The following is a 15836-nucleotide window of genomic DNA, read 5'->3' as shown; positions in this document are numbered from 1 at the left end:
ACGGTAAAGTTAAATTGATACATTAATAATCCTGATAAAATACAACTAAGTTTAATATATTTAATGTTGTTTATTTAACATGTTGAATAATAAAATTTAATATGTACAGAATTTTTGAGAAAAAAAAAATGCTTTCTTACAAATTTGTTAATAACTTTCTTCATAACACATTAGGTCACTGAGAAAAATGGGGAGAAAGAACAGAAGCACCTCTTTCCATACAAGTTTCGAACCTCAAGAAATAGGTATGACATGAAAAGCAAAAGGCTTAGCAATTCTAATGAAGTGATACCTTAAGTATGATACTAGTCCAATATTATTACCGATTCTAGAGATTAACAGAATGATATTTATTAGTTTGTTTATCTAAGTCTATATTGCTATTCTAATATTCTGAGACATATTTCTCAGTCAACATCAGCAGGAGTACTTCTTTGAGGCAACTGCATGCTTACTATGTCTTCTCTTGGAAGAGAATAGATTGGTCCATTGCCTTGTTCATTTGTCATTTGTTGATTTTCTGATGCTGTTAGAGCCAAAAGGTGTGTAGCCTCTGTATTTTTGCGGAGTACTAGATAGGCTATGCCTGCCAAATATATTGCCATGCCTGAAAATCCAATCATCCCAAGAAACACCTTAGCCACAATTTCTATGTGGCTATGGAGAAGCAGCTTGATGAAGCCAGTCATCAGGTAGTATATGTTAATGGCCATAATGAGGGTACCGATTATCCATGTGACAACTGAAATCTGCAATATGTAAGGTAATCATTAATTCAGCCAAAATGAACAAGAGCCAGCTATTTTATTTTTCAATTTTATAATTAGGATTTTTCCCCCTCACAAGTTTTCCATGCTTGTTTGTCTGCATAATGAATCTTCTTCATTCTTGCATGTGTGATGTGAGATGTGAATATGTTAGTTTCTTTTATTATAGATCTTTTACTATACATTATTTAAAAAATTATACTAGCATGTGTACAGTTTTTAACATGATGTAACTGCTGATTTTTGTGAGATATGAAATTAGTGTACTATTTGGTTGCAATCTAGAACTGCAAATTTCACGTTATTAGAAAAATTTACCATGGTAGAGTTGACATGTGCCCCCATCTTAGTTTTGCAGCTTGCAAACTTGAGGAGTGGAACCAAAGCAAAAGGAAGTTCAAATGATAAGATCATCTGATCAGAAGAAAAAGAAGCGCTTCAGCACAAGCTATTATGACAATTTAAAGAAAATATTGACTTCAATACAAGCATAATCCAAAGTGAAAAAGTGAAAGAAAATTCGATGGAAATGATATCTTACGGATGCAATTATTATGAGCTTCCCAGCTCCGGCTGATCCTCCAATGACTGCAACAATCAAACTAGGAACTATGGCTAAGCAACGAGTTAACATATTCCGAATCCATGGCTCCAGTCGTAAATCAAGAAATCCCTGAAAGAAGAAAGAATTCAAGGGGAAATACAAAATCTAGAAACAGACAAAGATCACTAATGCTTCAAAACTAAGATAGCTTTTAACCCCAAGGACCATTAGGGACACTTGTTACTGCCATTAAATGCTTAAAGGATATGGCAGGTTTATTGAACATTACAATACCGCAGATAATTAGCATATGATTCATCTATACTTAAATCTGATGAAATTATGAATTGTCATTTGCTAAGATCAACAGTGATTCCTTTCTAGTTAAGATGTAAACATTTTCTATTATCTTTTTATGCAAAAAAAAAAAAAAAGTAAACGAATCCATAAAACAAATTACCTGCATAACATACTGCCCTGCATATGTTCCTGTTATAGTAGAACTTTGACCCGATGCAAGCAAAGCAATTCCAAACAGTTTCGAACTCCATTTCCCCAAGACATTCTGAGTGCAGCACATATCAGATATATATCAGCTATGATTTTATTAACACCTTACCAGTAACCATTATGTATGAAGCTTAAGGATTGGGAAGAACTGTGGAGGAATCAGTAACTAAACTTAGAACTACAGTATACCAAAGGTAAGAAAGATATCTCCATTTTTCACATACTCTAAGTAGGAAGGAGGCTTCGTTCAGATCCAAATTCTGACAGCTCATCTGATCTTCTGCATTCAAATTCGAAGAATTGCAAACAGCACCACTTACAGAAATAACACAAACATTTATGAGGAAGGCCACCGAGAGAGCGAAGGCACTTTCTATCATGTAAAAGCTACAAGCCTCCTGCAGAAGAAAATTGTTGAATGAGACACAAGATACTGCTTTACCATAATCACACTTAATGCAAGGTTTTAACTTTGACCATTTTGTCTGAACGTTTACAAAGTTAAACACTTGACAGGACCTTCCAACAATAACTCAAATTCCAATAAAGTTTACTGTTTTAAAGTATTCTTATCAAAGAAGATGAAGTGGGAAAATTCAGTTTTAATGAAAAACATCAACCTTGATTCCCCGAACTGATCGTGGAATTTTCCTAGACAGCACCAGCGCTGAGTGCAGGAAGAGATTGTGCCTGAGGAGATTTCATAAAGAAGCATGACAAGAAGTTATATTTTAAAGAAAAGAAAAATTAAATGGTTGAATAAGACATGAAGAACCCACGGCATAACCATAGCTCCAAGGAGGGAAATTGCGAGACCAGTTGCCCCATTTCCTTTTAGTTCTGGCACAAAAAGACCCTTTGTAACTTCTTTAGCATCAGGCTTTGCATATCCAAGCTCAGCCACAAAACATGCAGCAATTGTAAACACAAGAAATGCAATCAAGAATTCGAGTTTCCTAACCTGCCCAACAAGAATACAAAAAAGACTCGTGTTGTTTTTACATAGATAGTACCTAATATAACATGCAGTGAAAACCGTATTTTTTTCCAGGACAAGAACAGAATATGATAAAGTACCCCATATTGCTGTAATGCCAAGAGGATCAATGTGCTGAGTCCTGTCAGAAGAACACCAATCCAAACGGGTATGTTGAAGAGCATGTTCAGTGCAAAGGCTGTCCCAATTACTGCATGTGTACAATAAAAAAAATTCATGACAAAGATGAATCAGATAAAGAAAAAGAAGAAAATAAATAAATTGTGTGGTTTATTCAAAAACTAAGATAATTTGCCCGTTTGACTTTCACTTTTTCCTCGAGTAGAATTTCTAGTTACCCTGACCACCACTTTATTTTTTGATTGCACTGTTTATAGCTCAAATGAGTGGAGGAAAGAAAGGGAATGTAAAATTGCATCACTTCCTTTAACTATAAAACTTCACTGGTCTTGATTTAGTGAGTCCATTTAGTTAACAATGAACCTACTGAATATTTGAATCTATTAAACATCTTGGTTATTAAATATGTTTTGATCACTGAACTCCATTTACCATCCTAAGTACAGATAAATACAAAAAATCCCCATACTATTTACATGTACAAATAAAGTAATGAAATAATTCCAAATGCACAATTCATGTATATACCTTCAGGAATGTCACAGGCCACTATAGCAATTTCAGCAATAATCCAAAGGATGAAGTTGGGCACCCGGGGATATTCAGTTCTACAATGCTCTGCTAAGTGTTTTCCTGCAAACAGCAAAATAAATTGAAGGAATTCAGAACAAAGATATAAAATTTCACATACATTCTAGATTTATTCAATAGAAACAAAATTGATTATCAAATCAAGTACCAGTGACCACCCCAAGATTTGCTGCCATTGATTGAATAACAAGAGCAGCACATGATGCCACCAAAATGATCCAAAGTAACTGAAGAAAAAAAAGGCAAAAGTGAAAAACAGATGAAGTAGGATTAAATATCACAAGAAATGTGTCAATGCACCTCATATTTATATTGTGCCCCAGCCTGAAGATCCGTCTCAACTGCAAGTTATTATAAGAATACCATAAGTATACAGTTTCAGAATTTGTTTTCCCTTCATTAGAGAAAAAAAAAATTAAGAATAGTGTGATCTTACAGTTCCCTGGGTCTATGTATGCAATGGATACAAGAAATCCAGGCCCCATGTAGGCAAATAAATTTTTCCAGCTTCTCCTCTGCAAAATGGAAGCTTGCATGAATGGTGGTTATCAAGTAAACAATCCTTATCAGATGGAGTATATGTACTAATGCAGTGTACTCCAGAACCCAAAGACTTAGGTTGTACCATCATTTAACTCTGCAACTAAACAAAAAGCTAAAAAAATACAGTTTTGTGAGGGATTTTTTAGCCAACTGAAAGTGCAAGTTTTATGACTGGCAAGAAAATATTGATCACCTTGGAAACACTGATGTAAAATACGTGCTTTCTTTCTCAACAAAAAACCTTTAGTTGGTTAAAATCAACCCCAACGACTGGTGTCAACAAATCATAAAAAAAATATAGCACATGAAAAATTAAAGGTTAAAGAAACAGAACCATTGGATAGAATCCACAATCCTGATAATCTTTTCATTTCATAAAGTGCCCACAATTTAATTGGGGCTTCTGCAAAGACACAACTCAAATGCTACACAGGCTAAACAAATACTACCGTAACGCATACATGACAATGCAACAAACAATACCCCGAAATAATCCTCAGTCCTCTCAAACACCTGTCAACAGAGTGAAAATTTCTGTCACTTGTTATCTCCGCGACATTTTTCAATTCCATGCACGGCATCTTGGTTTAGCACACAAACAAAAACGACTTACCCAAAAAACTAAATCTTAAACGCAGGTGGTAAGGTAAAGTAATGTTCGTCTCACCATTTTTACCATAACAATGCTGACTAAAAACTGAAATAGAGAATTAAAAAAAGAAGAAGGGATTCAGTGAGAGCCGAAACTCACATCAGGCACAACAACTTGATTAGTATCTGAGTTCTCAATGAGTGGCGCATTGGAAAAGCTTCGGTTGCCAGTGCTCGAAATGAATTGTGGCTGCCCGGAACCAGAACCTGTGATAGCCATGTTATCTGTTTTCTTCTTCTTTTTTTATCGTTTCTGCACACAAAAAAAAGAAGACAGATATGTCAGTAAAACCAAAGTCACAACAAATGGGATCCAATCGAAAGGAATCTTTAATCTCGTGGTCCTTTAGTTTGGGGGAGACGTAACAAAAATCCACCCCAGTTGTAGATTCAGGTAAAAGAAATAATCTTTGTGAAGAATAATCCATTGGGACGAAGAAGGTGCAGAAGTGAAGTCTTTAGTTGCATGAGTGCAACAAAAGAAAAGTGAAAGATTTCAAGTTTTCATTTTTCAACGAAAGAAGAGAACAGAGAGATTGCGTACGAATGAGGTGGAAAAATTAACGCTGCGCAGCCCAATACGATACACCACTCCGTATTGTTTTTGTTCTGTTTGGAATTGAGCAAACTCCAACTAAACTCCAACTTTGACTATGGATGTCTCTTTTATCTTTATAGTACCATATTTATATAAAGCTATCATTTTCATTATTATTATATAGTAAAAAAAAACATATTTATATAAAGCTATCATTTTCATTATTTTAACAAGGAGAGAAAATGAGTGAAGTAAGTAAAAAAATCAAACCTTTGATATAATCATATAAAGTAAAATATTTTAATAATAATAATAAAAACTCTCGTTTACAGTTTCATGAACTTCTTATTAAAAAAACGAAATCGGAAAGCAATTTGGTTTTAGAAGTTCATGTCTGAGAGAGAGAGAGAGGAAGGGAAATGGGAAAGGAGAAACATGGGCCATGAAAGGTGTGGGAGGAACCATCCTGTGTGTCTGTTCTGTAATCGAAGACATGTTGCCACGTAAGACCAAAAGTTTTTTGTTGGGACCCTCAAAGTCGTAGCGGTCGTAGATTATATTATATTCCATTTATTGTTCTTACGTTTTGCTTTGAACTACGTGTAAGGAGTAATATTATTATTTGAAAATTTTCATTCACTTTAAATGGGTATGGTCCTCGTTCAAAATTCAAAGTCTGTTTACATCATTCACTTAATATATTTTACGTTTTCAAGTTTTTGTTTGTAACGATTTTCTCTTTAAAAAAACGTTTTAAAAAATGAAAAATAGTATAATATAACTGTATGATCAGTTTAAGAATCGAACAATTTTTTTAATTTATCATTTTAAAGGAACTGATCAGGTAATCGAATAATTAAACTAAATTGAAATTAACGCTAATTGGGTTTATGTTAAGTTTAAATAAGATGATTACTAATTAGATCATAATTAGATTGATCTTTATTTGAAATCTATATTAAAATTTACATATTTATTTTTAATATTGTCCGACATTTAATTTTCGTTGAATTTTTCGTTCGATCAATATAACGAGTGTGAATTGAAAAAAAAATATATTTTAAATTTCATCTTTAATCCAATGGAAATATTTATATTTTGTGAGAAAAAAATTATAAATTAATAAATTATATTATGTGATAAAGAAAATAAATAAAAAATGAAATATATATATATATATATATATATATATATATATATAATAGATGTAAAGAAAATCAAGATATATATGTCTGGTTAGTTTTATTATTTCTCATTTAAAATGTGGGAAAAGAGTATGTGTTGTTTGTTGGAAGGTCCTATGTTTGAACTCTGGTCAGTGGGCCCCGTTTGGATTCTGCTAAAGGGACAGGTCCAGGCCCTTTGAAATGAGTGATAATGGAAGTGGGCCCATAACGCATAGTTAACGGTTGTGGGCTAAAGACTCATCATATTCTACAGTACAGCCCAAAACCAAAAGGTGGAGCAGCAGCAACTGTTTTTTCTTTCCACCACAAATGCAAGAATATCTTTTATTCTTTTCAAATATTTTATTTATTAAGCAATTCACTGCGATTTAAATCCATCTAATTTCAGTTTACTTTTATTCCATGTTTTCACACTTTTCTATTTCTTTATACATCAAATACAGTTTTTGTGTGTGCAAATTTTCGTTATGCATGTTTGGAGAGTTGTTGTATAGATTCTGAAGTTAGTTTTCAACATTATTATTTTTAAGGATTAAAATATGTTTTTGGTTTCTTAAGTGAAAATTAAAATATTTTTTCAAAATTTTGATAGAAATAGACGAATTTAGTTTTTGTAACTTTTGATAAATTGATTTAGGAAAAATGATATTTTAACATTATTTTATGACATCATTTTTATACTGTACATGTGTTAAAATGTGATTGGACGATTTTAAATTAAAAAAAGTTGAGGTAGAAGTGTATTTGAATGAAAAAAACCAAATTTGTTTTTCTAATTTAAAATCGTCTAACCACATTTTAATACGTGTGCAGTGTCAAAAAATAATGTTAAAATATCATTTTTTATTTATTTAATATTTTAAACGTGTTTTATAATAAAATTTGAGCGGCAACTTATTAAAGCTTTCGCGCGCTACCCCCATTCGAGTTCGCTGCACATCCTACGGCATCTGAGCTCATACCCTCGTCACCGGTTCTGACAGATTCCAGTGAGCCTCGTCCAAAAGCAAAGGCAACAGCTTCACCGTGACCACCAGTCTCCACCGCGAGCGCCTCCCTGTCACGCTCCCACCAGATTCTGCATCTGTCAGTCCTGGGTCGCTGCTGCCATTTCCAGTGACAACCAACCACACCATTTCTAGTGAAAAAAAAAACTAATTTTAATTTTTATTAAAAATTAAAGGATTTAAGTTGGTAAAAGTGGCGGTGGCATCTGAGATAACTATTTTTTAATATTCTCACGTTAAGAGAGATAATCATTATGAATAAAACCATCCAAACAATTATATATATATATATATATATATATATATATATATATATATATATATATATATATATATATATATATAAAGAAAAAAAAGAAGAAGAATCGAATGTTGACCTTCAAGTTGGGAGCATCCAAATCCAATATTAAGATTGAAGTGAGTAAATATATTTATTCCCTACATTGTTTCTTGCTAGTCTTTAGAGTCTTGGGTCTATGGATTTCATAATAGTCAGATATGGTACATTGATTTCAAATGTTTTCTCTGGGGATTTTGAAACAATTATTAAATAAAAAAAAAACGTTGAGAAAATAAATATTTTAATTGCCTTTAATCTCAATTTCTAAAAATTGGGATTCTAATTTAGTTGGTAACACCAAAAGTAGGTGAATGGCCAAGTGTTCTTCTAAAACTTAATAATGATACAATCCCATGCGAGACTATATATAATTAAAGAGAATTTTGTGAAGCTTAAAGACGAAGAAGATGAAGTTAGAAATAGCATAATGTGTATGCATGATTTCAAGTGAAAAGAGAATAAAAAGACAAGTAAAAAAGATCAAGGAAATCCATAGACATCATTAAGAAAATCTGTTACAAAACCACAACTTATATAATACATGAATGATAAGTAGTACTACATAGAAAGTTAGTTGGATGACTGAAGATGGTTAGAGCCTTGTAGATAGGGATATTGTGGATTATTCAATGCATTGAATTTTGCATGACAATGGTTTAGGACAACCTTTAATGGATGGGCCTCATCTATCAACATTTATGATTCCCCACTTAGCTTCAAAATCAGAAAATTGGACCATCACACTAATTTTATTTTTTTTTTGATTTTTGCTCATTTTCTATAGTTATGAATTGGTTCTTTTACAAGAATAAACAGTCACTAGCAAATCATCAATTACTCTTTGCATTTGCACCTCCTCTGTGTTCTCCTTTTTCCCATTATCATCTTCGCTCAAACCTGCAAAAGAAAACCAGAAACAGAATCTCACTGTAGAAAACTCAAATTGTGCAACCTAAATTATAATGAAGAATGATATTTTCACAACACTTTTTGACAATCTTTTTGACAACGGAACACGTGTCATCATTTTATTGGTCTATTTGAATTTATGTTTAAAAAATATTTAAAACAGACCAATCACAAGCTGCTACGTATACGTTGTCAAAAAGTTGTTAAAAAAGTGTTGTTAAAAAGAGTTTTTCCAAATTATAAAACAACAACATAGTTTCCATCCCATCGAATCACATGTCAACCATCACATGTCACAAATACCGAAAACTCAAAAAGGAAAATGATATTTTAACACCATTTTTTTAACACTATTTTGACACTACATACGTGTTAAAATATGATTGGACGATTTCAAATTAAAAAAGTTGAAACAGGAATATGTTTAGAAAAAAAAAACCAAAATTTATTTTTTAATTTAAAATCGTCTAACCACGTGTGTTAAAATTTTATTTTCCTTACTTATGTTTATAATGCGTATAAATGTATTTAATCCTAAGTGCAATAAATGCACCGACAGTAGTCATCCACTTCATTAAAGAAGAGAGGAAGCAACGAAGAGAGAGTGTGTACTTTGTACTTTCCTTAAACAGATGTTGTGCTTTCCTTAAATAGATGCACTGTGGAAGAGAAAATATAGCCCGAAAATAAGAGAGTAAGCAACGAAGAGAGAGTGTGAACTTGTGTGCAGCCTACCGACAGAAAGAGTGTGTAGAAACAACGTTTGTGGCATATAGTTGTAAGCAGAGAGTGATAATGATTAAAGTGAAGGAGTCGACAATGGTGCAACCTGCGGAGGCGACACCGCGGAAGGTATTGTGGAACTCAGATCTGGATTTGCTAGTGGGGAATTACCACACTCCCAGTGTCTATTTCTACAACCCAAACGGAGCTTCCAATTTCTTCCATTCCAACATCTTGAAAGAAGCTCTCAGTAAGACCCTCGTCCTTTTCTACCCAATGGCCGCCCGTCTCCGCCACGGTCACGACCACCGTGTCCAGATTTATTGTGACGGTCAAGGTGTACTTTTCGTTGAGGCTCATGCCACCGTTGCCATGGACCACTTCACTCAAAACCTTCACCATCGCAACCTTATCCCCACGGTGGATTATTCCGCCGGGATTGAGACATATCCGATAGTGGTGTTACAGGTGTGTGCCATTTTTTCTTTTTGATGCGTTGATTCACGGTCAAAAGTGAATTTATAGTGTATATTAAGTAAAGTTGCATTATTTACACAATAAAAACTAATATTTATTTATTTATTGCACTGCATGCATGCAGATAACATATTTCAAATGTGGAGGGGTGTCATTAGGTGTCGGTCTACAACACCACGTAGCAGATGGAGCATCGGGGATTCACTTCATCAATGCATGGTCCGATGTGGCTCGTGGCTTCGGCATTTCCGTTCCTCCGTTCATTGACAAGACCCTACTTCGTGCCAGGGATCCACCTCAACCTGTTTTTCCTCACAACGAATACCAGCTGTCATCACCCACCACCGCGACCACCACCACCACCACTGTAGTTGCCTCTATCTTAAAATTGACTCGTCACCAACTGAGCACCCTCAAGGGTAAGTGGAAAGAAGGTGGCAACAGCATCAAGTATAGCACTTATGAGATGTTGGCAGCTCATATATGGATAAGTGTGTGCAAAGCAAGAGGCCTTGGTGATGAGCAAGAAACCAGACTGTATATTCCGATTGATGGAAGGTGGAGGCTGCAACCTCCCCTTCCTCCTGGTTACTTTGGCAATGTCATTTTCTCCACCGTTCCCGTCGCAGTGGTAGGAGAACTCGTGTCAAAACCTACATGGTATGCTGCAGACAAAATCCATAAAGCAATAATGAGAATGGACAACGAATATTTGAGGTCAGCTGTTGACTATCTAGAGCTACAACCTGATCTGAATGGTCTTGTTCGTGGGGCACATACTTTTGGGTGTCCCAATGTTGGCATCAATAGCTGGGTCAAGTTTCCGGTCTATGATGCTGACTTTGGTTGGGGAAGACCCATCTTCATGAGACCTGGTTGGATTATACACGAGGGGCTATCAATCATAACTCCAACATCAACGAATGATGGCAGCTTATACTTGACAATTGCTCTACCACCTCACCATATGAACTTGTTTCAACAATTCTTTTTTGAGATTTGAGGGGTTCAAAAGGCTGTTTTTTTCTAAGTTCAATTTTTTGGGCTTATTTAAGAATGGGCAAAAAACGATGGTAATAATAGAAAGTGTTGTAACTGATGTTTTAATAAGAAAATTATGTTGGATAAGCGCAATGACTGAGTGGGTGGGCGATTGTGTTAATCATGATGAAGGGTGAGAATACATCAACATGTTGTTTCTTTCTATCATTCATGTAACATCCACTAGTGTTTGCTTACATCATTACTAATCTTTTTTTCTTTCTCTTTAATCATATGCTGCTGACTTTGCTGGCATAATAAAACGATTATGCGCTTCAACTTTACCTCCTGCTCATTGTTTAGTAGTTTGATAATGGTTGATTTGGTATTTCAATTTGATATCTATACTAATCTACGTGAATCATTTGATAATCTTCATTTGTCGGAAAGTTTTAACAATGTCAATTGCCTTGCCCATATCCATTACACCGTTAATGCTTTACTGTTTGTCTGATTGCGAAGTGGTTTGTTCAGAAGCAAAATTACTCTGTTCCTGGATCATGGTTTACGCATAGGTGTTACTAGTAACTGCTACCACAGTTTAGGTTGCACAACTATTAACACTTCTTCCTGGCTCTGAACCTTACTTGATATCTTCTTTTAATATAATCACAGAACTATTGACCCTCAGGAATAAGTTCTCCATTCATTGTTTAGCTGTTTTTGTGATCAAGTAGAGGTTTTGCTAGTAAAAGAAATTGATGGATTTTATGCATGCCTTATGAGTACTGCGCAACATAATCATTTAAAACTTGTAATGTTACCGACAGTATTTGATATGAATATGTAAAAAATGATAAAAAAAATGACCCTGTTAAAGCTGTAGTCATGATTAAGATGGTTTCATAATTCACTGTTTATTACAGGCTCAAAGACATGACATGCTAAGCTATCTACAAGACTATAAATGAGAAGTTCATTGTTACACGTACATTGAGGAAATTTTCATTTTATCCTTTTTTGTAGTTAAAGGTTAGATCTGCCAATGGGCTGAGCAGAAAGAAGAGAAAATTGTTAATCAGCAGTCACCACCTATTGTGGAAGATGAAATTCCTAGAGACGAGGCAAAAGTTCCTGCTGTGTCTCCATTAAGGTATCTCTTGAGACGATCTAAGTCATCTGCTGCATCAAGCATGGTTGGTCTTGTCGAAGGTGACTCTTGTGTGCAGAGAAGTCCCAACTCGATTAACTCTGAAATAGCTACTTCCCACATCTTTCTAACCTCTTGGGATTGATCTCTTGAGGCTGTCACCAAAGCAGGATCTACCACTTTTTCTACCCTTCCTTGAAAATGAACCTTTACCCATTTGTGCAGACTTAACCCACCAACAAACATGTCATCTAATGGTCTTCTTCTGGTCACCATCTCAAGAACTAGAATGCCAAAGCTATAGACATCTCCTTTGATAGATGAACTGGATCCAAATCCATATTCTGCATCAGAAATTATGGAAGAGCACTGATGACTTATTATTTGAACTAGTGGAAAATATTTGCAGCAAAATGCATGGCAAATAAGAGTGTCATCTGTCTAGTAAATATATGAGATAATACAGTCACCAAAACATTATGTAACACTCATTTTATTAGTTTTAACTTTTGACTGATCTAGACTAGTTAAATTGCTTGGCTCCTGTCAGTAAAACGGTGAAAGTCCATTTTCAAATTTAACTGAGCTTGGTTTAATGTTGCTTCTTGCGCTTAAATTTGCAAGATACACAGATTACCTGGTGCAATGTATCCAATAGACCCAAAAAGCAAATTTGCACTAGAGTTGCCCATGTTATCAGTAGCCCCAACTCCAGCACTCATAAGCAGCCTTGCAACCCCAAAATCAGAGACGAGAGCTGTCATGTCATCATTGAGGAGACAATTGCTTGGTTTTAGATCACAGTGTATGACTCTGACAGGAGAATGATGATGCAAATAGGCCATCCCTTCAGCTATATCACTGCAAATATTCACCCTCTGGACAATACTCAAGTCTGATGATCCAGAAGAAGGATAGAGGCAACTCTCCAAGCTGCCATTGGTCATATAAGGTAGAACAAGAGCCTTAAAATCGGGTAGGCTACATGCTGTGATAATCCTTATAAGATTCCTGTGTCTAATTCTCTTCAAAACTTGGCATTCTCTGTTGAAGCTCTTGGTAGAATTTCCAGATTGCAAATGCAGCACCTTGACTGCTATTGGTGTCCCATCCGCGAGAACACCTCTATAGACACGTCCATAACTACCTGATCCAACAAGTCTCTGATTGTCAAATCCTCCAGTGGCATCTGACAGTTCCTTGTACGTGATTCTTGGGAAGTTACTAATCAACTCTGTTCTAGCTGCATTTTTTCTTGCCTCAGTCCTCTGAGAGCTGATCATTACTTTAAGATGCTTGCATCCAATTACACAGAAAATTATTGACAACAAGGTTGATACGAAGATCACCAAAATCAATATAATCAATAACAAACGAGCATGAATCCATCTTCTCCTTTGAGAGCACAAAGATATGCCTTCAATCTTCCCACAGAGTTTTGGATTCCCTAAGAATGACAAGTTTGAAACTGAATTAAAGATACCACCAGATGGAATCTTTCCTTCCAGATTGTTAAATGATAAATTGAGAAAAGTGAGCGTTTCAATTTTGCCAAGTTTTGCTGGTATCAATCCAGATAATTGATTTCGTGAAACATCAAAAGATTCAAGGTTCCTCAGATCACCCAGGGACTGAGGGATCTCCCCTTGAAGGAAGTTGTTCGAAAAATTAATCATTGAAACAGCAATACATCCTGATATCTGAGGGAAGATACTTCCAGTCAGGTAGTTCGACGAAAGATCTATCTCCTGAACCTTTTCTAATTTGCTGAGCTCAATTGGCAGGTCACCTTCAAGGTGGTTATGAGAAACATTTATGAAAATTCTGATCTCGCGCAAGCCTGCCAGTTTCAGTGGGATGCTTCCTGTTAATCTATTGTGGGATAAATCAAGCCTGTACAGATTACTGCACCGTCCCAATGTGGGAGGTATTGTTCCTGAGAGAAGATTATTGTTGAGAAACAATGAATTTAGTCTAACCAAATTTCCCAAACTGTCTGGAATCCTGCCTGAGAATTGGTTATGTGACAGATCCAATAGACCCAGATTGAGACACTTGCCTATTGCTTCTGGAATTGGATTTTTGAAATGGTTGCGTGACAAGAAAAGTTGTTCCAACCATGGCAATGTGAATATATCTGAGGATATAGTTCCATTCAGAAGATTGGATGTTAAATTCAGAATAAAAAGCCTTGAAAGGTTGGCTAAGCTGCGAGGAATTGATCCAAAAATTTGGTTTTCCTGAAGTAGCAGGGTTCTTATGTTGGTGAGTTGGCTGGGGAGAGTATCGGTGAACCTTCCCCCAAGGCCCATTCCCGCCAATTCAAGTTCCTCTAGATTACTGTTGTTTTTGAGAGCAGTGAAAAAAGGATCAAGATTGGTGTTGCTATCATGGCTTACCATATTGTTGTATGATAAATGAAGGTAAAGGAGATAAGGCCAGCTGCCAACAAACTTAGAAGGTAATTCGCCAGATAGATAATTGTACTCCACATCTAAATGTTGAAGCGATAGATTGGTCAGCGAGACAGGAAGCTGACCAGTGAATAGATTATTGTATAAACTGATACTCCACAGGATTTTGCAGTTTCCAATCTCTTCAGGGATTTGACCACTTAATGAGTTGCTGGAGAAGTCTACAACATTTAGCAGAGTGCAGTTTGAAAAGAGAGATGGAGGAAGCGAACCCGATATGTTATTTTCCTTAATGACTAGAATGTTAAGCTTGGAAAGCGTGGAAAAGGAATCTGGTATTGAGCCATGCAAATTATTCCCTTCAATGATGATGCTGTGAATGCGTCTGAGGTTGGAAAATTCAGGGGGAATAATACCAAATAGGTGACTTCGAACTATCTCAAGGTTATGCAGTCCAGTGAGATTGGAAAGAACAGGTGAAAGGAGCCCCACAAGACCTTTATCATATAGGATTAGTCGTATAACACGATTATGGGATCTGTCACATTCAACACCCGTGAAGTTGCACACAGGAACAGTTTCATACCAGTTTGCAAGTGAGGAAAACGGGTCTGATACGATTGTTTTTCTGAATTCCAGAAGCGCAGCTCTATCGGTGAGTAAAGAATGAGAAGGGTGGTGGTGGTGGTGGTGGTGCCTTGGAAAAGAGTGACCAAATGTTACAAGTAAAAGGAAGAACAAGGTTTGTAAGAAAACCATGTTGTGTGATTGGTCATAAAAGCTGGCTTTTTTAGCAATAACAATGCAACACTCATTTGGGGGAGTTGAAGAGTTTGACATTACGCAGGTGGAATGCTGGCATGGTGGAAAACTTTGAGCAGATGCAATGATGATTTGAAGAAGAAAAATCCATGACTGGAGATGAGTAGATTCTCAACTCAGTTGGGAATAAACAGAAGATGGAGATGATCTCAACTCAAACATTTTGTTTTGCGCATCAAATTTCCAACGCAGCTTGCAATCTTTGCTTCTGCTTTCAACAGTGGCGCACTCACAAACACTCCCAGTACAAATTTTAAATTGCAAGAATGGCTGCAAAGCACTCAAAAATATTAAAAGAAAGAAAAATGTTTTTCTAACTTTTTGATATTTTTTTCGAATGTGGAAGCTTGGTTCAAACTAATAAAATAGTAATTATATTATAAAAAAATTGTTAAAAAATATTGTTAACGTATCTCAATAAATAATGGAACATAATATTTTAATAATTTTTTTAATAACTTTTTAATAATAAATTATATGTGACATGTATTTGAAAGTATACCAATCACAAATTATAAAAAAGAAATTATAAAAAAAGTTGTTAAAGATAGATTTTGTATCTTAA

General features: G+C 35.3%; 3 protein-coding genes across 4 annotated transcripts; 1 reads left to right on the top strand and 2 right to left on the bottom strand.

Moving 5' to 3' along the window:
• Nucleotides 1-132: 132 nt before the first annotated feature.
• Nucleotides 133-5377, bottom strand: LOC106761033 (metal transporter Nramp6). 2 transcript variants are annotated; one of them, XM_014644504.2, is made up of 14 exons: nucleotides 5268-5377; nucleotides 4824-4976; nucleotides 3966-4044; nucleotides 3830-3870; nucleotides 3678-3756; nucleotides 3467-3571; nucleotides 2899-3008; nucleotides 2601-2782; nucleotides 2442-2511; nucleotides 2046-2219; nucleotides 1772-1876; nucleotides 1309-1440; nucleotides 1086-1181; nucleotides 133-749 (listed from the first exon to the last, which is right to left on the bottom strand). In XM_014644504.2, exons 2-14 carry the CDS (start codon nucleotides 4941-4943, stop codon nucleotides 408-410), a joined length of 1635 nt encoding a protein of 544 aa, XP_014499990.1. In that variant the 5' UTR covers nucleotides 4944-4976; nucleotides 5268-5377; the 3' UTR covers nucleotides 133-407. The 2 variants fall into 2 exon arrangements, with proteins under 2 accessions (XP_014499990.1, XP_014499991.1); XM_014644505.2 differs by lacking the exon at nucleotides 5268-5377 and adding an exon at nucleotides 5091-5255.
• Nucleotides 5378-9300: 3923 nt separating this feature from the next.
• On the top strand, nucleotides 9301-11177 carry LOC106761674 (shikimate O-hydroxycinnamoyltransferase). Its single transcript, XM_014645243.2, has 2 exons — nucleotides 9301-9895; nucleotides 10029-11177. Exons 1-2 carry the CDS (start codon nucleotides 9500-9502, stop codon nucleotides 10905-10907), a joined length of 1275 nt encoding a protein of 424 aa, XP_014500729.1. The 5' UTR covers nucleotides 9301-9499; the 3' UTR covers nucleotides 10908-11177.
• A 515-nt stretch (nucleotides 11178-11692) lies between these two features.
• On the bottom strand, nucleotides 11693-15375 carry LOC106761694 (putative leucine-rich repeat receptor-like serine/threonine-protein kinase At2g24130). The gene is made up of 2 exons (XM_014645264.2): nucleotides 12673-15375; nucleotides 11693-12379 (listed from the first exon to the last, which is right to left on the bottom strand). Exons 1-2 carry the CDS (start codon nucleotides 15287-15289, stop codon nucleotides 11964-11966), a joined length of 3033 nt encoding a protein of 1010 aa, XP_014500750.2. The 5' UTR covers nucleotides 15290-15375; the 3' UTR covers nucleotides 11693-11963.
• Between the last annotated feature and the right edge of the window lie 461 nt (nucleotides 15376-15836).

This window comes from Vigna radiata, chromosome 5, assembly GCF_000741045.1.
Source record: "Vigna radiata var. radiata cultivar VC1973A chromosome 5, Vradiata_ver6, whole genome shotgun sequence".
NCBI lineage: Eukaryota > Viridiplantae > Streptophyta > Magnoliopsida > Fabales > Fabaceae > Vigna > Vigna radiata.
This window is presented reverse-complemented; position numbering and strand designations above follow the sequence as displayed.

What these genes read in the sequence shown, in the direction of transcription:
- LOC106761033 (XM_014644504.2), bottom strand. Translation starts at nt 4,943, where the DNA reads ATGGCTATCACAGGTTCTGGTTCCGGGCAGCCACAATTCATTTCGAGC. An exon ending in ATCAAGTTGTTGTGCCTGAT is followed by an intron (nt 4,045 to 4,823) that starts GTGAGTTTCGGC and finishes TCCATTTTGCAG; the next exon opens with AGGAGAAGCTGGAAAAATTT. An exon ending in GGCCTGTGACATTCCTGAAG is followed by an intron (nt 3,009 to 3,466) that starts GTATATACATGA and finishes GTACACATGCAG; the next exon opens with TAATTGGGACAGCCTTTGCA.
- LOC106761674 (XM_014645243.2), top strand. Translation starts at nt 9,500, where the DNA reads ATGATTAAAGTGAAGGAGTCGACAATGGTGCAACCTGCGGAGGCGACA. An exon ending in ATCCGATAGTGGTGTTACAG is followed by an intron (nt 9,896 to 10,028) that starts GTGTGTGCCATT and finishes GCATGCATGCAG; the next exon opens with ATAACATATTTCAAATGTGG.
- LOC106761694 (XM_014645264.2), bottom strand. Translation starts at nt 15,289, where the DNA reads ATGTCAAACTCTTCAACTCCCCCAAATGAGTGTTGCATTGTTATTGCT. An exon ending in TATTGGATACATTGCACCAG is followed by an intron (nt 12,380 to 12,672) that starts GTAATCTGTGTA and finishes TTTCTGATGCAG; the next exon opens with AATATGGATTTGGATCCAGT.